This window comes from Taudactylus pleione, unplaced genomic scaffold, assembly GCF_031769625.1.
Source record: "Taudactylus pleione unplaced genomic scaffold, aTauple2 ptg000019l, whole genome shotgun sequence".
Taxonomy (NCBI): domain Eukaryota; kingdom Metazoa; phylum Chordata; class Amphibia; order Anura; family Myobatrachidae; genus Taudactylus; species Taudactylus pleione.
In genome coordinates, this window is record NW_028284421.1 from 17,686,943 (window position 1) to 17,707,172 (window position 20,230).

Here is a 20,230-nt window from a genome sequence, read left to right on the forward strand (position 1 = left end):
TAAGTTTGGGTAGAGGGGACTGGTGGGTTTTCTGTGTACTCCTACACTCTCAGATATAACATTAAATACATATAAGCAAGATCTACATAATACTAAATATAATATTATTGGTGCTAGGGTGATCAATCCTACACTTATGAAGGAACCTCCCACATCTGAAGGAATACTAGAGATGTCAAATTGGGTTCTATGTTCAAGTGATCAAGACAGCAACCTGTGTCTAATGGTGCCACACGCTGAAGCCATTTCTCTCCCCATGTTTAGATCACCGTAGACAGTCATAAACTAGTTTAATATGATTCAGACCCTGATAATCTATATAATAAGCAAGAAAGCATGTCTGTCTGTCTGATTGTCCTTTATACACGGCCAGACTTTTGAACTTAGCTCCACCAAATTTGGCATGGTGGAGAAGGTTGACCAGGATTAGGTTTTTGCCTAGGTTTGAACTTCATCAGGGCCACACTGTCACACAATCCCAAAAAATGGGGACACTCTTGAATTACACAGGTTCTAGGGCTGGCTCAAGTGGAAATAGGCAGTCTGCCAAAAACTTGTGGGAAAGCTACAATATCATTTTAAAGTCATAGTCTGAGCAACTGTCAAACTTTATGACTCATGCAAGTTCATATTAAATCTAGAGTTAGTCCTTTTTAAAAGTAACCATATATATTAGTCAGCCCTCTGTTTGCATGCCAGGGCGTAACTAGAACTTTGTGGGCCACACAGCAAGATCTTAAAAGCCCCCCCCCTCAGAGGTTAAAAAGCACATACATTTGCACCCACAGAGAACCCATTCATGTTATCCCACACAGAGCCCATTCAGGTTATGCCACATAGTAGTACCCCTTACACATTATCTCACGCAGTAATGGCTCCCCTTATACATTATGCCGCACAGTAATGCCCCTTACACTACACAGCAATGCCCCTTACACATTATACCACACAGTAGTGCCCCATATAACACATTATTCCACACAATAGTAGTGCCCCTTACACATTATGCCACACAGTAATGCCCCTTACACATTATGCCTCCCAGCAACTCACCTTCCCATGTCCCTCCAGTAGCCTCTTGTCTTTCCATGTGTGCTGGACACCCAAGCACCCCTCAGTGGCCCTGACTGGACCGGCCCACCTTGTGTGCGTGACTGAGCACAGGGGTACTGGCAAGCCTCTGAGGCAGCTTGGGTACCATAGCAGCCGTACCCTTTGGACCCACAGTAGTTACGCCACTGTTCGCAAGCATGTTAGCAAACAGTGAGGTCCTTTGCAGGATCAATGGAATGGGGTTATAGGTGAGGACAATGTAAACATATAAAGGCTGCAGATGTACTTCAGGGTCCAGTCTCCAACCTGGGCAATACCAGGTATCCCAGCTAGTAGTTAATAACTTTGGTTATAATTGTGAAAAACAATCTGATTTGTTTTGCAGAAATGTCAGATTGGCCATTTAAAATTGTGATTTTCTGACCGTGAAATCCCTTGCTTTCTACAGCAAAGATATACTCATCAGTACAGCATACCATGAAAGTAAATGCCAAGACTGTTTCCCTGCCACACTATGATGCATGCAGGGTTGGTTTGGTGTTTATGAATTCTCCAGTTATCTTCGTAATATGATCACTGAGAGCACAATGGTGCTTTTTGCTTGGCAGAAAATCATATTATTCAAAAGAGCATGGCCAATATTGCCATCATTAAGAAGATTCTTGTTCATTATTTACAATTGCTCCATCTATCAAACCTTTGTATAACCTTGCACTTTTTCAGAAATAACATAAAAAGATTGGTAACAGTTAATTATTTAAAAAAAAAAAGCTTTTTAATTCTCTTTAATCAGCTGTAATAAAGAAAAGCTTTTCAACAGTAATTCTGTTAAATCGTATTATATTTTATTACATTACTGGTTATTAAAATAAAACAATAAACACGCTGAGAGTTCATTAGCTTTCATTTTTAATATCACTTTAATAATAATGTGTTAGCTTTAACCAGTAAATTGTGTTAATGGGACTGGTGATGATTGTAATGATACATTTCAATTTTATCCCTTTTAAACACTAAAAAGTCTCACCTCTGGGTGAACTTCCTGTAGAGAGATGAAAAATGGCTCAAATTGTGGTCTTCCGAAATGGGTGATAGATCGTAAACCGGTAAATAAACTGCGATTTAGAACTTTCTGAAAGTGTCGCTCGCATATATACTAAAATTGAAAAAGACAAACATTCTTAACAAAGCATAATGGACATCCATTTTTTTGTACCTAGTTATATAAAGGCTTCAACGCCTTTCTTCAGACTATTAGTTCAGCCCACAAATGATGTTGAACAACTGTCCTTAAGAATAAGAAATAGAGGTAGTCAGCTATAGTATGGTTAATACCAGTGACTGTAACTTGACAATGGAAGGTAAAAATGTAAATATACTGTTCTCTACATTATAGGTAAACACATACTGGATGCATATTATCTGCAAAATAGAGTTCTACTAGACATATAAAGACAGACATTATTTCAGGAGCACTGCACTTATTTTTGTCCTATGATTTATTAATTCTGCTTACTAAATGACTACATTATATGTAATTTAAGTTACTTTACTACATAAAACCAACATTAAGTTATATAAAGATTGTCCCCTTATTCTTGATAGACAAGAATTAGTGCCATTTTTCTATGATAAAAGTAAGACTATTTTATTTCCAGATTCTGATTGGGATGAACATGTTCATTAGGGGTCCTATAATTTCACTTCATGTTTATTATTCTTTTACGGACAACATGAAAATATCAAACATTTTTCTGATATGTAGCACAGATACTTAAATGTTCACAGAAATCTATGCTATGAAAAGGACTTTCATATTTCCTTTTATTATTAACAAACAGTACAAAAAGGGTATAGAACTGCACTAAAAATATTTTATGGTTGTCACAATGTACGAATACATATGTCCATACCAATTTAAACATTAAAAAAACACATTTAATAAACATATCAATACAAAACATGACATCGACATACCACACATATTAAAAATTATTAATATCTATTGTTATAGGCAGCCTTACTTATTCCTCTCACCTTTTCTGCCTCTGCCTAATATGGCTGTTATAACTAAATGTAACATTGATGCTATTGACACCACTTCCTTATTCTCCCTGCTTGACTCACTTCTCTCCCCTATCCTTTCTCCCTCCTGCCCTGAATAAGCCACTATACAATATACTATACAATTCCTCCCTTACTTCTACTCTTAACGCTGTTGCTCCAGCAATCACTACTCACCCTTGCAGATGCTCACCTCAACCCTGGCATGCTAAATGCACCAGATACCTGCAAAAGTGTTCATGAAACCTCTAAACAACAGTGGAGGAAATCCCACTCTAAGGCAAGCTTCCTTCACTTCAAATGTATGCTCTCATCCTACAGTGCTGCCCTTTCCCTCTCTAAACAGTCTTATTTCAAATTCCTCACCTCCCAGTCGTCAAATGTCTGGCATCACTATGCCACCTTCAACTCCCTACTCTGCCCACCCCTTCCTCAATTCCCCTCCTCACTTTTGACTTTGCTACCTACTTTACATCTAAAATTGACTCCATATATCAGGGCATCGTATTCCACCAGAACCTCATCACCCCCCTCCCCTCCTTTGTCAGACTATCCCTCCCCATCCATCTGACCAACTCTGACTTCTTTTTCCCCTGTATCTGGAGATGAAGTTATGGCCTTCATCTGATCTTCACCCCCCTCCACCTCTCCCTTGACCCTATTCCCTCTTGCCTCCTCCACTACCTCTATCCTTCTGCCTGTTCCCACGTTGCCAACCTCCACAATCTTTCCCTCTCACCGGCACTGTCCACTCTGCATTCAAGCATGACCTTGCTTCCCACACTCTCTTCAACTACCGACTCTTCTATCTCCTCCCTTTTGCTTCCAAACTCCTTGAGTGTGTTGTTTACAACTACCTTACCATATATATTTTCTCCCACTCCCTGCTTTACCCATTTCAGTTTGGCTTCCGTGAAAATGCCCTGATGAAAGTCAGCAATGACTTCCTTGCTGCCAAGTCCAAGGACCATTACTCTTTGCTTATTCTGCTCAACCTCTCTACTGCTTTTGACACTGTGTACCACCCTCTCCTCTTGCAACTCCTTTACTCCCTTTGTATACGTGATACTGCCCTCTCCTGGCTGTTTTCCTACCTCTCTGACCGCTCCTTCTTTGTCTCCTCTTTATTCTGACTGATAAATTCACATGAAGCTCACAAATCACTTAAAGCTGTGCTGCTAATGAATAATGTTACAGCAATGTTAACAACAATAATAATTAAATCTACCAGAATAACATATAGATAATTTATGCAATCTGTGATTATCTGAGCTGTGGTAATAATGCTACTTGATTGGGGAGGATGTTAATATTGAAACAACACTATTCATTGGCAACACAGCCTATTAGTGACTTTATCATACTTGTACTAGTTCAGAAGTGATAACACTATAAATATATGGTGTGGTAATAATGCTACTTGAATAGGGATGATGTTAACATTGCAGTAACATTGGACCTCATTCAGAGCCGCTCACAAAAAGCGAGCGCTCGCTCTGAATGAGGCCGGCCGCTTTTTTTTTTTAGCCAGCCTCCTGGCCACTCGCTAAGCCGTGGGTGACCATCCACAGCTTTTGCGAGTGGCCAGGTGATGGTCGCGACCATCGGGCTTGTGATGAGACCCTTGTGGTAAGGTCTAGTCTGCCGCAAGCCCCAGTGAGCTTCCTGCTCTAACAGAGCAGGAAGCTCACTACTGACATCACGGGTGATGTCAGTAGGGCCGCCCACAAACGTCAGGCGTTCCTTCAGGAATGCCTCCTTTTGTCCAGCCACCCCCTCTCCCCGCCTACAAAACGGGGTGAGCTGTCGATCAACATCGACAGCCGCCCCGTTTGTAGCGAGCCCAGGAGCGAGTGAATTTCTCACTCGCTCCGGGGCTTGCCCACGCACACGGCACGCATGGCGCGTGCGCAGTGCCCCACCATCGACCCGCTTGCGAGCGGGTCTGAATGAGGGCCATTATTCATTGGTAGCACATCAAAAGTGATCTGTGAGCTTCATATGAATCGATCAGTCAGAATAAAACTAATATTATACAGCAGTATTAGTGTGACGCTATTCTATGCTCACAAATCAATGTGAATTATATTAAGTGAATAAATTGTGACACATGAGATAGCAAAAGATAATAAGTATCGTTATGTGATTGTCTGACCTTTAAAGGATTGAACCAGCAGTTATGCCTTACATTAAAGTAGGACATTATTGCTGAAGTATTCGCAAGCCATTCAAGTAGATGTGATATTGTTACTACCAATATTAGTGAATTCCTTTACTAATTTAGCTCTATGACCAACATTTATATGCAGGTTATTAGATAGGAGCATTTATATGCAGGTTATTAGATATATTAAATTTACATATTACGGTACATATAATTTTGCTCTGGTTCAACATACTACATTGCTTTCATAATAATGGGAAATTGAAATGGTGGACCCTGCTTTTTTATACATTATTTGTTCACATCTTTCTATCTTTATACACTAATCTATAATTTAATTAATTTATTTTTCACCTCTATTTTTCACTGTACCATTCCTAGTGAATTGAATTTTTAGTATAATAGCTAATAAAAGTCAAACTTTAATGTATTGATTTTGTGCATGTGCGCCCATCTCTAACAACCCCTATCCTCTTTTTGTTTAATGGAACTTTCTCTTGACTTCTGTCACCGTACTATTTATTTCAGTGTTATGACCATTGTTGCAGCAATGTACTTGTCCTGCATTGCCCTGTACTGTAAGTCACTGTTCTTTTGTTATTTATGTACTTTATTAGGTGCTGTGGAACCCTTGTTGTACCAAATATATTAAGGATGATGATAATAATAATAATAATAATAATAATAATAATAATAATAATAATAATAATAATAATAATAATAATAACTTATGCTTCTGTGGTTGTTGAATATTATTTGTATATGGAATAATAGTGCTTCTACACAGTGAGCTCAAAGTAACTAGAGTAGCCCACTATGATTGCTAAATGGAAGAAATACTCCAAATGTAAAGCTGCAAACAGTATATATTAGTTTACATATTAATTGGCTACATATACTATTGATAAATACATAATTTTACACTTGTTATACACATTCTTTATAAAACTATAATAAGCTCCTGAACTTTTGTGGTTTTTCTTCTTATGCCATAGTTCCAGAGAACTCCTACACTGGTGCTTTGGTGCTGTTCGCAGTGACCTTCTTACTGCCAAATCCAAGGGCTACTACTCTCTGCTTATACTCCTTGACCTCTCTGCTGCTTTTGACACTGTGGTCCAACCTCTCCTCCTTCAAATCCTTCTCTCCCTTGTACTGCATGATACTGGCCTCTACTGGCTAACTCTAACCATCATTTCTCTATCTCCACCCATGATTCCACTTCTCCCCCACTGCTACTACCTGCTACTACAGATCTACCACTCCTCCCCTGACTTTTTCTCTTCTTTCCTCACTCATACAGCTACAGTATCTCTGTGCTATTTCCTCCTGGATACACAGCACTTTCTTACACTTAACATGTCTACGACAGAGCTGATAATCTTCCCATCTTCTAGCTATTGACAGTACCACCATCACCTCTGGACTAAAAGTGTGTTGTCTTGGAGTTAAACTAGGCTCCTCACTGTGCTTCAAACCTCACATTCAGTACCTTTCGCAGTCCTGCCATTTCTATCACTGAAGTATCTCCAGGATCAGGCTCTCTTACACTGAAGGCAACTAAGACACTCAACCACTCAATGGTCATTTCTAGACTGGACTCCTGTAACCTATTTTTATCTGGCCTGCATGGCTCCCAACATTCTACACTCCAATAAGTCCTCAATGCTGCTGCCCGGCTCCTGGCTCATCTTCCTCTCCAAACACATTACATCTGCCTCCCCTCTCCTACAAGCTCTTCATTGGCTCCCCTTCCCCTTCATAACCTATTTCAAATTCCTCACATGCACTTACAAAGGCCTCACTCAATCCTCTCCTATTTACATCTCTGACCTCATCTCCCTTCACACTCCTGTCTGCCCACTTTGCTCCACAAATGAATGATGTCTCTCTTGCCAACTGATTACTTACTCCCACATCCAAGATTTTTCCTGTGCTGCTACCTACCACTGGAACCCTTTCCCTATCAGACTTTCAATCTCTCTGCAAAATATCACACAGGCTCTAAATACCAAATTCTTTAGCAAAACTTTCTTGCTCTCATCCTACTGCCCTATACACCATGCTCACTGTCTCTCCCCTCTGGTTCACCCCGTTGTGTCTCCTACTCCCATTTAGATTTTAAGCTCTCACAAGCAGGACCCTGTTTCCTCGTATGCTTTTCCTTCCCTCACTTATACCATCATCTCCTTCCCTCTACTATTAACAGCACTAAACCTTTGGGTTTGACTGCCCTCCTGATCATTTGGTTATTATGACTACTGCAGCAGCAATGTTTAAAAACCTTGCACAAGGGTGGTACAATAAATAAAGTAACAAGACCACTCATTGCATAAATGTATTAATTGCATTTACTCATATAATCAATAGTATGGCTTTGGAACAGATTATTTTTTCACTTACACCAAGGCATATAAGAAATCAGTGTCAAGCACCTGAAGCCAGGACATGATGGCTTGCTGTGCTTCTCCATCAGTTGCAAATTTTTCAATAGTCCTGCCAGGTCAGGGCTTTAGGAAGGATGGTCCAGTACCTTCCAATTGTAGCACCATAACAACTCACATGTGTGGTTGGCGGAGTGTGGCCTGGTGTTATCGTGCAACAATATGATGCCTGTTTGCAGAAACCCAGGTCGTTTTTGACTAATTGCCCTCTGTAAACTGCTCAATGTGTCACAATAGCGATCAGAATTCACAGTACCTCCGTTGGTGAGGAAATCAACAAGAAGCACACTCTTGTGGTCCCAAAACACGGTCACCATGACCTTCTCTGCTGAAGGAGATGTTTTGAATTTCTTAGAAGGTGGGGACGATGTGCATTTCCATGTCATGGATGTTTGCTTCATCTCCGGTGTCACATGATGCACCACCTGTAACAAAATGCTGCAGGAACTGCAATCCCTCCTCATGGTACCATGTCAAGTGCACGAGAGACTATAGCATTCTATTGTTTTTATGAACTTCTGTGAGTTGCTGTGGTACCCAGAATTAACACTTTTCCTGTACCCCAGTTGCTCATGAACGATGTTGTGCACAGGACCCACTGAGATGTTCAGTTTGTCAGCAATATCACTAACTAAAATACGTCTGTACTCCTGAACCAGACCTTTAATGCGACGCAAATTGTCATCTGTGGTGGACCTGCTTAGCTGGCTAGATCGCTGCTCATCTTGAATGTCTGTCCTGCCGTTATCAAAGGCAGTGCACCAAACTTGTCCCCAAGACATGACATTATCACCAAACACCTCGACAAGTTGGTGATGAATTTCAGCTGCTGATGTGCCCTTTAAATGCAGAAATCACTATGCACCTCAATATTTGACCATGTTTCCATCAGCCCCACCCTCTTACAGCTGACGTTGGGACAGTATAACTGATATGAGGTGCAGTCTAATGGCTGTTTGGGGAAGCAGTGGTCTACGTGCTCTGGCCTGGCAGGAAATCACTGTAGAATGAAATAGAGAACATCACACATGTAAGAGGTGTCTTTACCTTATTTATTGAACCACCCTCGTACATGTTCTACAATGGGTAGTACTGTAAATCACTTTTTTCTTGTTTTGTTTAATCTGTTTAATGTTTATGTACTGTGTAAAGTGCTGCAGATCCATTGTGGTTCCATATAACTAAAGGATACTAATAAAAATAATATGCTGACACTCTGGTGAATTCAAATGCAATCACCTAGAATGTAAGCTCTTGAGAACAGTGCCATTTCTCCTTCTGTCTCTACTACATGAATATGTAACACTGGTTGTAATTATGGGATTATTTTAAATATATATTTTTAGAAAATATATCTGTTTAATATACCAATGTTATTTTGTTGTATGCTATCTCCTATGTACGCATTACAGAACCTATTTAGTGCCATAAATAAAATAAAATAATAATCACAGGAGCAATTGAATTATGCAAGAGAGCTGGCATTTGTGCTAAGGAACGACACATCACAACCACCAACATCACCGATTTTTCCTTACACTCTATTGAAGTGTGCAGGAAAATTGGCAAAATAGGGCCACTGTAATTTATGATAATGTGCACATTGTGACTGGGCATCGTGCAGAATTGAATCGCCCCATAGAAAGAGTTCATTACTATTTGTATCAACACGTCCGGAGTTCCAATAGGATCCAGTTATTTTGAACTTGGGGGAGAGTGGGGCATTGCTTGATACACACCCTCATCAATTCTGCTACTTCAGTTGTCATGGAGATATTAAAAAACAAAAAACTTTTACAATTATAAGGGCCAGAGTTCTAAAAATGCATTAAGTGCATGAAACTATATTTCGGAGAGTTATCAAACCATAATATATTTCACTTTATAAACAGCAATAATCATTGTCTTACACAACAACTCCAACAACATGCAAATCGTGCATGTTGAGCAACCAGAATGAAGAAAGTGCCTTGTTTAATTAGGTAGATCTATCTTCTACATATCAGTATGGCACAACATCATATGATGATGGATAGTTACAATTGTATGATGATATCAGCAATATAATCAAGCTTCAGGGGTCTATTTACTAAGCAGTATTAGGAGACAGAGTGAAAAGTGATAAGGTGCCAGCCACCTTATCACTTTTCACTCTGTCTCCTAAAAAGACCCCTCAGTGTATCACAAAACTGATCTTGGAAGTAAAGTCCTTATTTCAAACTCTAGAGTAGAAATTGCTGCTTCCTTGCAAATGTTTTTAAAACTTCCTTAATTTGTGTGAGTCGCAAAAAAATATTTTATGCCATTGCTTACATTTCATTGAAAAAAACTCTGCTCCATCTGTATTTTGTAAAAAGAAGATAATGTTGTACATGAAAAGCATTACTTACCAGCATAGTTGTGCGAAGGTCAAACTTTTCAGCAAACTGAGTTATGTAGATGTGAACAGACACCAAATTATTTTTATCATTTTCCTCTACTTCTCTTATGATGTCTGCCAGCCATTCAAATTGCCTCTGTGTACGAGTAACCCAGATAAAGTACACCTGATGGAACAAATAGTCTTTAAAAAGTGATAGGACAACTAACAAGCCAAACAAGAGACATTTGTAGTATATAAAAACATAAACATTGTGCAAAATACTGTAGGAAGCATTGGTGCAATATTTTTACACTGCAAGGGATCTGATAGCTCATGGTGCTAACCTTCTTCTCTTTGTCCCCGCCACCCCTCATCTGTCGCCCTCTTTTCTATCTCTCCTTTTCCAGTCTCTTTTTTTAATCTCTGCCCCCCTTCTGATCTCTATTCCCTCTGCCCATCTCTGCCTCATCTTTGCCCCATCTCTCTGATCTTTGTTCACTCTACCACCATCTGGAAACAGGACCACAGGTGTTGAGGCTGCAGGTGGAGGACACAGGTGGGGGAATCGTAGGTTAGGGGGCCCCAGCTCCAGGTGCTGACAGGACTCAGGGAACAGTCCTGGGCATCCTAACAGCCCTGACTGCAGGAGAAGAGAGGCTCTGGGGAAGATATATCAAACCTTCTAAAGAGAAAAAGTAAAGAACTTGCCCATAGCAACCAATCAGCTTCTGACATTTTACAGAAGCTGCTAGACAAGTGATTGCTAGTGATTAGTTGCTTTGTTCAACGTCTCCACTTTTTCTCTTTTGAAGGTTTGATACATCTCCCCCTATGCCTGGTAGTCAGGCAGCCAATGAGATCTGTCAAGGAAGGCAGGGGTAGACTACAGAATATACTGTATATAAATAATTTATTTTATCTTATGATTACTAAATTGATTATCTTAAACTTGTTGCTCCATTCGTTATGTAGCATGCCATGCAAGGTGCGCCACACACCATGCCATGAGTCGCGCCACACAGAAAGTTTCGTAATGTAGCGTAGCGCTGGAAAAAAGTCATAATGTGTAATACAACTTTTTGGCCACCAGGTGTCACTTTTCCTAACTACACAGCGCATGTGTCTGATTTCAAATTCATATTCTGTACCACCGCCCGATGATTGGCTGACAGAAGCGTTGATTCGGTACACTATACAGTAGTACATCGTTTTCCACATGGAATCAGGAATGTATAATAAAGCTGTTGAAGAATGTCTAATAAAGTTTGAAATCATTAAGCTCTGTATTACACACTGACTGTGCGGTTGAAATTGCAAACTTGCGCCAATGTAAGTACTGTCGGCACTGTCCCAGACTTAGACATTGTAGTGATTTCATTACTTTAGGAACTACTGTAGTAATGGGATGAGGCATGTGGCCTAGTCTCACTGCTTCTCCCATCTTCATGTCCCGTGGGCTCGAGACCTTGACAATATAGTTATTTTTTTGTTTGTTTTTTAAAATTTTCACTTATTCAGTATTCAATACATTATCCACAACTTCCCACCACGTGGCATTTCTATACTACTTTATGCCACTGTGTACTCAAGAAAGGGGTGTATGGCACTCCAATACAGTACCCGCGTACTGTAGCACAAAACTAGTCGTGCTACAGTATGGCGTTTCGAGTCTATTTCTACTGCCCATGTCCAGTGTGGGAGTCAAACGCAGTGAAAGTGGGATGTCTGTGTTACAGTACATACTTTAGAGCGCAAACTTGCATCACTGTCAGCGCTGTCCCATACTAGTGCACTATAGTGATTTCTCATGACCAGTAACTGGTAGTGGGCTCTGTTTGAGAGAGAGGTCTCGCCATTACAAACTGACTGTGCGTTTAAAGCGCAAACTTCCGTCAATGTCTGCATGGTTCAATGTCTGTCAGCTCCGAGGGGTTACAAATTGGATCTCGGGTGAATGCCCTGTGGAGCCAAGCCATACAGTACACCATGTAGCACTATAGCATGCCAGCCATGGCATATGGAAGATCACAGCACTGCACATGCCCAGTGCATTGGGAGTCAAACACAGCAATAGTGGGATGTCTGTATTACAGTACATACTTTAGAGCACAAACTTGCATCTGTGTCAGCGCTATCCCAGACTAGGAAACTACGGTATAGTGATTTCTCATGACCAGTAACTGGTGGTGGGCTCTGTTTGAGAGAGAGCTCTCTGCATTACAAAGTGACTGTGCATTTAAATTGCAAACTTGCATCAATGTCTGCACGGTTGGCGCTGTGGTGGCTGTCAGCCAGCTCCAAGGGGTTACAAATTGGATCTCTGGTGCATGCCCAGTGGAGGGGTTGCAATGGGATTTCTGGTGCATGCACAGTGGAGCCAAGCCAAACCGTATGCCATGTAGTGCTACAGTATGCCAGCCATGGCGTATGGAAGATCACAGCACTGCGCATGCCGAGTGCTTCGGGAGTCAAACGCAGCAAAAGTGGGATGTCTTGCTATGACAGGCTTATGGAGAAGCGGTTAGGTGTTCCGTCTCTCTACCTGCCTGTCCTGCCTGTTCTAGACCTTAATTATATATTTTTTTAAATTTTTCACTAGTTCAGTATTGTTTTCCAACCCTTACTAAACTCAATACATTATATATCCTAGATGTGCCCAGCTACTGTAGTTTGTTGCTCCATGCGCCATGTAGTGCCTTGCTAGTTGCGCTATGCTGTTGAGTCTCATAGTACTGCGCATGCCTAGTGGAGCCGATCTGAATCAGCACTACTGTACACTTACTGTATGCACTGCTAGTTGTATACAACAGGTTCGACTGTGGGTTAGTGGTTTAGTAATCGGCCACGGCTTACAAGAGAGGTTCCCCATCACCTTCCTCAGCCAGGCCCCCCCATCACCTTCCACAGCCAGGCCCCCCCATCACCTTCCACAGCCAGGCCCCCATCACAGACGAATCCCAACTTCCCCAGCCCAAGTCCTCACATGGCAGTACACTCCTCCAGCCTTCTCAGTCCCTACCCCTGCAAGTCCCAACCGATTGAGTCAGCAGTGCAGCATGTGCCCTGACCACTCTCTGCCCCTGCTGTGAAGGGTATCTACAGTAGATACTGCCATTAGGCATGTGTCACACTTCACTAAGGGGTCACACGGTCACCAAGTGAAGCCAAATCCAGACTGAGGGCCTCAGTTTGGGGTCTATTTACTAAGAAGTGTTAGGAGACAGAGTGAAAAGTGATAAGGTGCCAGCCAAACAGCTTCCAACTGTAATTTTTCAAACACAGCCTGTGAGATGACAGTTACTGTATGAGCCGATTGGCTGGCACCTTATCACTTTTCACTCTGTCTCCTAACACTGCTTAGTAAATAGATCCCTTACTAACAATTTTTATTGCCAAAATGAGTGATAAATTTCACTGTGTACTGTATGATAAATGGTGCTCCAACCAATCAGCTCCCAACTGTCAACTGTTAGAAAAATTACAGTTGGGAGCTGATTGGCTGGAGCACCATTTATCATACACAGTGAAATTTTATCACTTATTTTGGTGATAAAACTCGTTAGTAAATGGGGACCTGAGTCTGTCACTCTGTAGTGATTGTGTCAAACTCAGTGTGTACAGTACTGTATGTGTATACTACTGTAAGTGCCGGGCGGGTAGCCGGGAAATCACTGGGATGAGCAACAGGGATATAACTGACTGTGGGTAGCAACCCCCATCAGTCTGCACCCTGGTGAGGGCAATCCTGGCCAATAGGATGATACGCCCCTGCATCTGTGTCTTATTGACTTTTTGTTATCATACTGTAGCCGCTTGCAACACGGTATGCACTGATCCGTGCATGCATCTGTAATCTGTTTTTTTCACCAATACTTGGAGCATGGATCTCCCTGATCCGTGCTGCAAGCATCTTCTGCTATTGTGTATGATCTAATATAAAAAATAGTCAAACCATGCACGATTTTTCTTACTGTACGTCATGTACTGATTTACAGTAATATTAATTCCTGTTCAGTACTGTTGGGGTACTGCGTCGAACTCACTACATTATTCACAACAACCCCAACTGTACCTTGCAATAACAGATGCACGTGTTGGGTCTCAGACGCACTTAAAGACTGAATTACACACAAACAACAGTTTTATAAATTAATGACAATTTTTACTTAACCTAACATACAGTTAATCAAACATTTTTAATACATGTTTTTAGATAAAATGAAAACCAAATTGATTTACCAATGGTCACTGCATGATGCCAACTAGAAAAAGTAAACAAAAATTATTGTACTGTAAGTACTGTACTGTACGGTCAAACACACTGTACAGTATATACATTCCTACAGTTTTCTTATGCTGCCCATCCACTAGACGAGCTGAAAAGTGCACGATTACAACATTGCAATCGTGCAGTCGTTTGTCAGCCTGTGATGAGCCTGCACTGAACAAGCAGTCATTCAGTGCATGCTCATCAATCATCTGCAAACATTGCTCAACCTGACGTTATTGTCAGGTTGACCAGCTTGTTTGCACGATGATACTGTAGATGTCTAAACGACCAGCAGGCACGCGCATCGCTGGTTGTTTTAGACATTTTTGCAAATGATTTGGACACAAGGGCAGAGCTGACTGCTTACAGTAAATGGCTAACAGAGCATCCTTTATTATGCTAATGAAAGTCTCTTGTTTGCTTTGGGGGAAGGGACCTGATGCACCGTGTGTGACTCCTGGCCCACTGGGCATGCGCCAGAAATCCCATTGCAACCCCTCCACTGGGCATGCACCAGAGATCCAATTTGTAACCCCTCGGAGCTGGCTGACAGCAACCACAGCGCCAACCATGCAGACATTGACGCAAGTTTGCGCTTTAAACGCAATTCAGTTTGTACTGCAGAGACCTCTCTCTCAAACAGAGCCCACTACTAGTTACGGGTCATGAGAAATCAATATAGTGTTCTAGTCTGGGACAATGCCGCCATTGATGCAAGTTTGCGCCTTAAATGCACTATCAGTTTGTAATACAGAGACCTCTCTCTCAAACAGAGCCCACTCACTACCAGTTTCTGAAGTCATGAAATCACTATAGTGTCCAAGTCTGAGACAGCACAGAGAGTGGCGCAAGAGTGCAAATCCAACCGCACAGTCAGTTTTTAATATACAGTACAGACACATTCATAGCGTCACACTAGTTGTCCTAGCAGAAAGGGGATGGTGTCCTTGGCAATGGTCACCATTCATAGCCTTTCAGGACACAAGGGCACAGCTGACTGCTTACAGTAAATGGCTAACAGTGTCCTATATTATGGTAATGACAGGCTCTTGCTTGCTTTGGGGGAAGGGACTTGATGCACTGTGCGTGACTCCTTACCCACTGGGCATGCGCAGTGCTGTGATCTTCCATACACCATTTCTGGCATACTGTAGCACTACATGGCATACTGTATGGCTTGTCTCCACTGGGCATGCACCAGAAATCCCATTGCAACCCCTCCACTGGGCATGTGCCAGAGATCCAATTTGTAACCCCTCGGAGCTAGCTGACAGCCATCACAGAGCCAACCATGCAGACATTGATGCAAGTTTGCATTTTAAATGCACAGTCACTTTGTAATGCAGAGAGCTCTCTCTCAAACAGAACCCACTACCAGTTACTGAAGTCATGAAATCACTATAGTGTACTAGTCTGGGACAGCATCGACATTGATGCAAATTTGTAAATGCATAGTCAGTTTGTAATACAGAGACCTCTCTCTCTCAAACAGAGCCCACTACCAGTTACTGAACTCATGAACTCACTATTGTGTACAAGTCTGGGACAGCATCGATATTGACGCAAGTTTGCACTTTTAAATGCACAATCAGTTTGTAATACAGAGACCCATCTCTCAAACAGAGCCCACTACCAGTTACTGAAATCATGAAAACACTAAAGTGTCCAAGTCTGGGACAGCATCAACATTGATGCAAGTTTGAGCTTTAAACGGACAGTCAGTTTGTAAACCAGAGACCTCTCACAACCAGAGCCCACTAGCAGTTTCTGAAGTCATGAAATTACTATTGTGTACAAGTCTGGGACAGCGCAGAGAGTGACGCAAGTGTGAAAATTCAACCGCATAGTAATACAGACAACTGGACATGCGCAGTGATGATCTTCCATACGCCATGGCATAGCGATACATGGCGTATGGCTTGGCTCCACTGGGCATGCGCCACAGATTCCATTGTCTTTGTAACCCCTCCACTGGGCATGCACCAGAAATCCCATTGCAACCCCTCCACTGGGCATGCTCCAGAGATCCCATTTGTAACCCCTCATAGCTGGCTGACAGCCACCACAGCGCCACCCGTGCTGACATTGACGCAAGTTTGCTCTTTAAACGCACAGTCAGTTTGTAATACAGAGACCTCTTTTTCAAACAGAGAACACTACCAGTTTCTGAAGTCATGAAATTACTATAGTGTCCAAGTCTGGGACAGTGCAGAGAGTGGCGCAAGTGTGAAAATTCAACCGCATAGTAATACAGACAACTGAGCATGCGTAGTGCATTGATCTTCCATACGCCCTGGCATAGCGCTACATGGCGTATGGCTTGGCTCAACTGGGCATGCACCACAGATCCCATTGTAACCACTCAGAACTGACAGCCACCACAGCGCAGACATTGAAGCAAGTTTGCATTAATCAGTTTGTAATGCTTTACTTTTAAACAGCCCACTACTACAGTAGTTTCACTATAGTTTCCAGAGCCGACAGTGCCAAAAAAAATATTCTTTTGCAGGGCTCGAACCTGGGACAATCATTGTTGCAAAGCAATCACCTAACCACTAGCCCACAAGCCAGCTACAGTACAGTATATGAAGAATAGCACATACTGTAGCGGACTCCACTCACCTGCTGCTGTTTTTGATAATAAAAAAATGTCTTCCTTTCCAGATATTATACAGTACTTGTACATACTGTATATACACAGTACCCAACCATTAGAGAATAATTCACCCCATCTCATTAAAAGCTGTGCATGCATCTCATTAATCTACAGTATGAGTTATACCATGATATCAACTCGGGCAACTACACTACTATACAGTTATGTACAATATGTGTACTGATTTGCGTCCCGTTCTAAGAGCTTACTGTATGTACTGCATGTGATATTAAAAATATTGGTTGTGCGAACATGCAAATACTGTACAGTGCGTGAATGTGATATCCGTCCAATTTAACAGTATGATAATCAGTACAAATTACAACAGTGGAGCACTAGCCACCCAGCGGTTAAGCTCTGTGTTACATGCCGTAGCGTATCCTTAGTTGAAGAATACCACAGTAGGCCACAAGTCCAGCCATCACATAACGTTCCATGGCGCGACTCAGAGCCCTGAATGGCGCGCCATGAACAACAAACTAGCTGGGCACATCTGTAGCTTTGCTAGATTCCCCTCTCTTGTCGTTATAAACTTACATATGGGAAGAATGCCAGCACAATGTATCCACATCTTACCTTTTGGCACATTATCTTTGAATTTACAGATGATTTGAACACCAAATCTTTTAGAATAGAGGAAAAGGGGGTGACTCCAATTCCTCCTCCAACCAGGACTGAAACTTTGAATGTGTTCCATTCTTGGTGTCCTTCACCAAAGGGTCCATCTAAATATATCTAAGCAGAAGTTTGATTTTACCCAATCTGGTTTCACATATTGATTAGTTAAGTATTGTATGTTGCAGAAATCTATATTAGACATCAATACATTATATTACAGTCTGCCTATCAATGTGTCTTAATTGTTTGTTATTTAATTATGTTCCTAAAAGCTATTACTATGGAGAAGATTAAAAAATAAAAATGTATTCCCGAAACTGGAGGAAAATGTGAAAAATGGTGTTTGTCAGTGAAGTACAAGATTGGTACTAGACATGTGATGGTAAATGGGTTAAGTTGTCACACCAGTAAAATTTTAGACCCAAATCTGTTTAGTTAGTTCCCAAATGGTTATATTGCATGTATACTGTATAATTGTCACAAACTGCCAGCCAACTGGGTATTCCCCTGCCACACAATGTAAGGATATCAATGACTGTTTCACAAAACATTTGCAATGTATGGATAAGTTAAATTAATAATTTCATTTATATAATAAGAAATGCAGTAAAAAAAGTATTGTATTACCTTTGGATACCCACTGAGTTCAGTGATACTCTGCTGAGAGTACAGCTCTCGCAGGCGAGTGGTCCAGGGCCCTGCAGCTCTGATGTGCAAGCTCAGAGTGTCCTCGTGTGGAGCACTGGTTAATGTGAATGGATGGTATTCGTTTGTCCCTAGAGTCAAGCAGGCAATTCTCACCCATTGTCCAGATTTATATTCAAAATCATTGGGGCGCTGGAACCGGAGAAAAGTGACACCTGCACAAGAAAAGTAGCATGTAATGCATATTTAAAACACCTTTTTTTTAATTGTTGCACAAATGATATCTGGACTACACTAAAGACCCAGTATGCATTCCAAGAGGTTCTCCCAGGTGAGCTGCATGCTGAGTCAGCCGTACATAACATACAGAAGACAGTGGCATTGCAAACATTCCACCTACAAAGTGTAAAAGTATATACAGTATATTTATAAGAAGTTTTCAGCAACAAACTCCAGTCTCATATTGCAGAATATCAGGCATCACTATCAACTTGCAATTAACTACATCCTTAATTGGACACCCATCACTAGTCACAGCAGTCACTTTGTGGGCTAAACCAATATTTCTGTGAATGTAGACTAATACAGATACTTATCAGTAATGACTAAGGCATCAAAGGAAACATTAACAACTCTGATCATCAATGATCAACAACGATTGAAAAGAATGTAAAATACCTAAACATTATTTAATGTACAATATTTGTTAGAGCTTCCAAGAAAAACACCTGAGTGATGTTTGATATACTGTATAACATTTTCAGAACATTTTGGCCCTACTGTGTGGTTAATGGAGTGTGGAGATTAAACAGAAATGCATACTCAGGCTATTTTCTTTACACTTATATTTATGTGCTTTCGGAATGGCATCAGTACTTGTTGAATGACTAATTCCAAAACTATCCACTACATTTTTTGTAATTCTAATTAAGTTTGATGAGCATCAGCTCTACTTATCTTTGCTTCATTATCACTCGCACTAGACAGTCTCTTAATTCTAATTTCAGATGTACAGAACTTTGTTTTCACCACTGTTAGGACCATGAACAAGACATATCAAGTGTGATGCATCAGGCATGGCATTTTGCATGCGATGCATCTCTCAACTCATCGCATGTAAGCAATAAGAGCTTTCCTTTGCGATAGAAGGATTTCCGGGTTTATGACCCAGAAGTGCCTCTACGCATGCGTCATATGATGCGCGCACCGTGGGGAAGGGATCCGATAGGATCCCTCTCACAGCACTCTGCGAAAAGAACACACTCTAATATCCAAAGTTGGACTGCGCTGTTGATGTACAGTAAGTATGTATCTCTAATTAAATTTATGGTATCGCTTGACTGAAAATAAAATGTTTGACCAACGGTTCTCTCAATAAAAAATGTAATATTGAATATAAAACAAGTAACACATTAACACCACACAACATACTTCACACACATACATGTATTACAATAAAATACAAATAGCAAATATAGCTTGTATTTCTGCCGCTTGTGACCCTATGGTTTCTTAAATAGTTGCGTCCAAGGGAGCCTTTATATAGTGGTAAAAAAGGCAACAATCTTAACAGTTCAAAGAGATACAGGAGCATATGTATCAAAGTTTGATGTGAGCTAAAATTGTGAAATATATATCACCAACCAATAAGATCCAAACGATAATTTCTTAAACACAGCCTGCAAAATGTAAGTTATAAGCTGATTGGTTGGTGATATATATCTCACAATTTTATCTCACATCAAGCTTTGATACATATGCCCCACAATCTCTAATCTGCTCACTCGCACATTAAATAGTGGATGCTTAGGTGCTCTTTCCCATCTGCATATTGTAAGTATCCATAGGTAAAGTCCTTGTTGCAGTGACTTAATTGGCTTTATACATATGCCCCTAAATCTCTTTGAACTGTTAAGATTGTTGCCTTTTTACTACTATATAAAGCAGGGGTGGG

At 41.1% G+C, this 20,230-nt stretch overlaps 1 protein-coding gene across 6 annotated transcripts in view; it reads right to left on the reverse strand.

The window, feature by feature from the left end:
- LOC148540355 (dual oxidase 1-like) overlaps positions 1-20,230 on the reverse strand; it is a 229,697-nt gene that overhangs the window by 8,640 nt on the left and 200,827 nt on the right. For all 6 annotated transcript variants that reach the window (XM_088445660.1, XM_088445643.1, XM_088445669.1 and 3 more), the window contains 4 exons: positions 18,259-18,491; positions 17,590-17,748; positions 10,116-10,271; positions 2,081-2,209 (listed from right to left, as the gene is read on the reverse strand). In XM_088445660.1, coding sequence (XP_088301786.1) covers positions 2,081-2,209; positions 10,116-10,271; positions 17,590-17,748; positions 18,259-18,491 — 677 coding nt within the window. The remainder of the gene's footprint in view (positions 1-2,080; positions 2,210-10,115; positions 10,272-17,589; positions 17,749-18,258; positions 18,492-20,230) is intronic.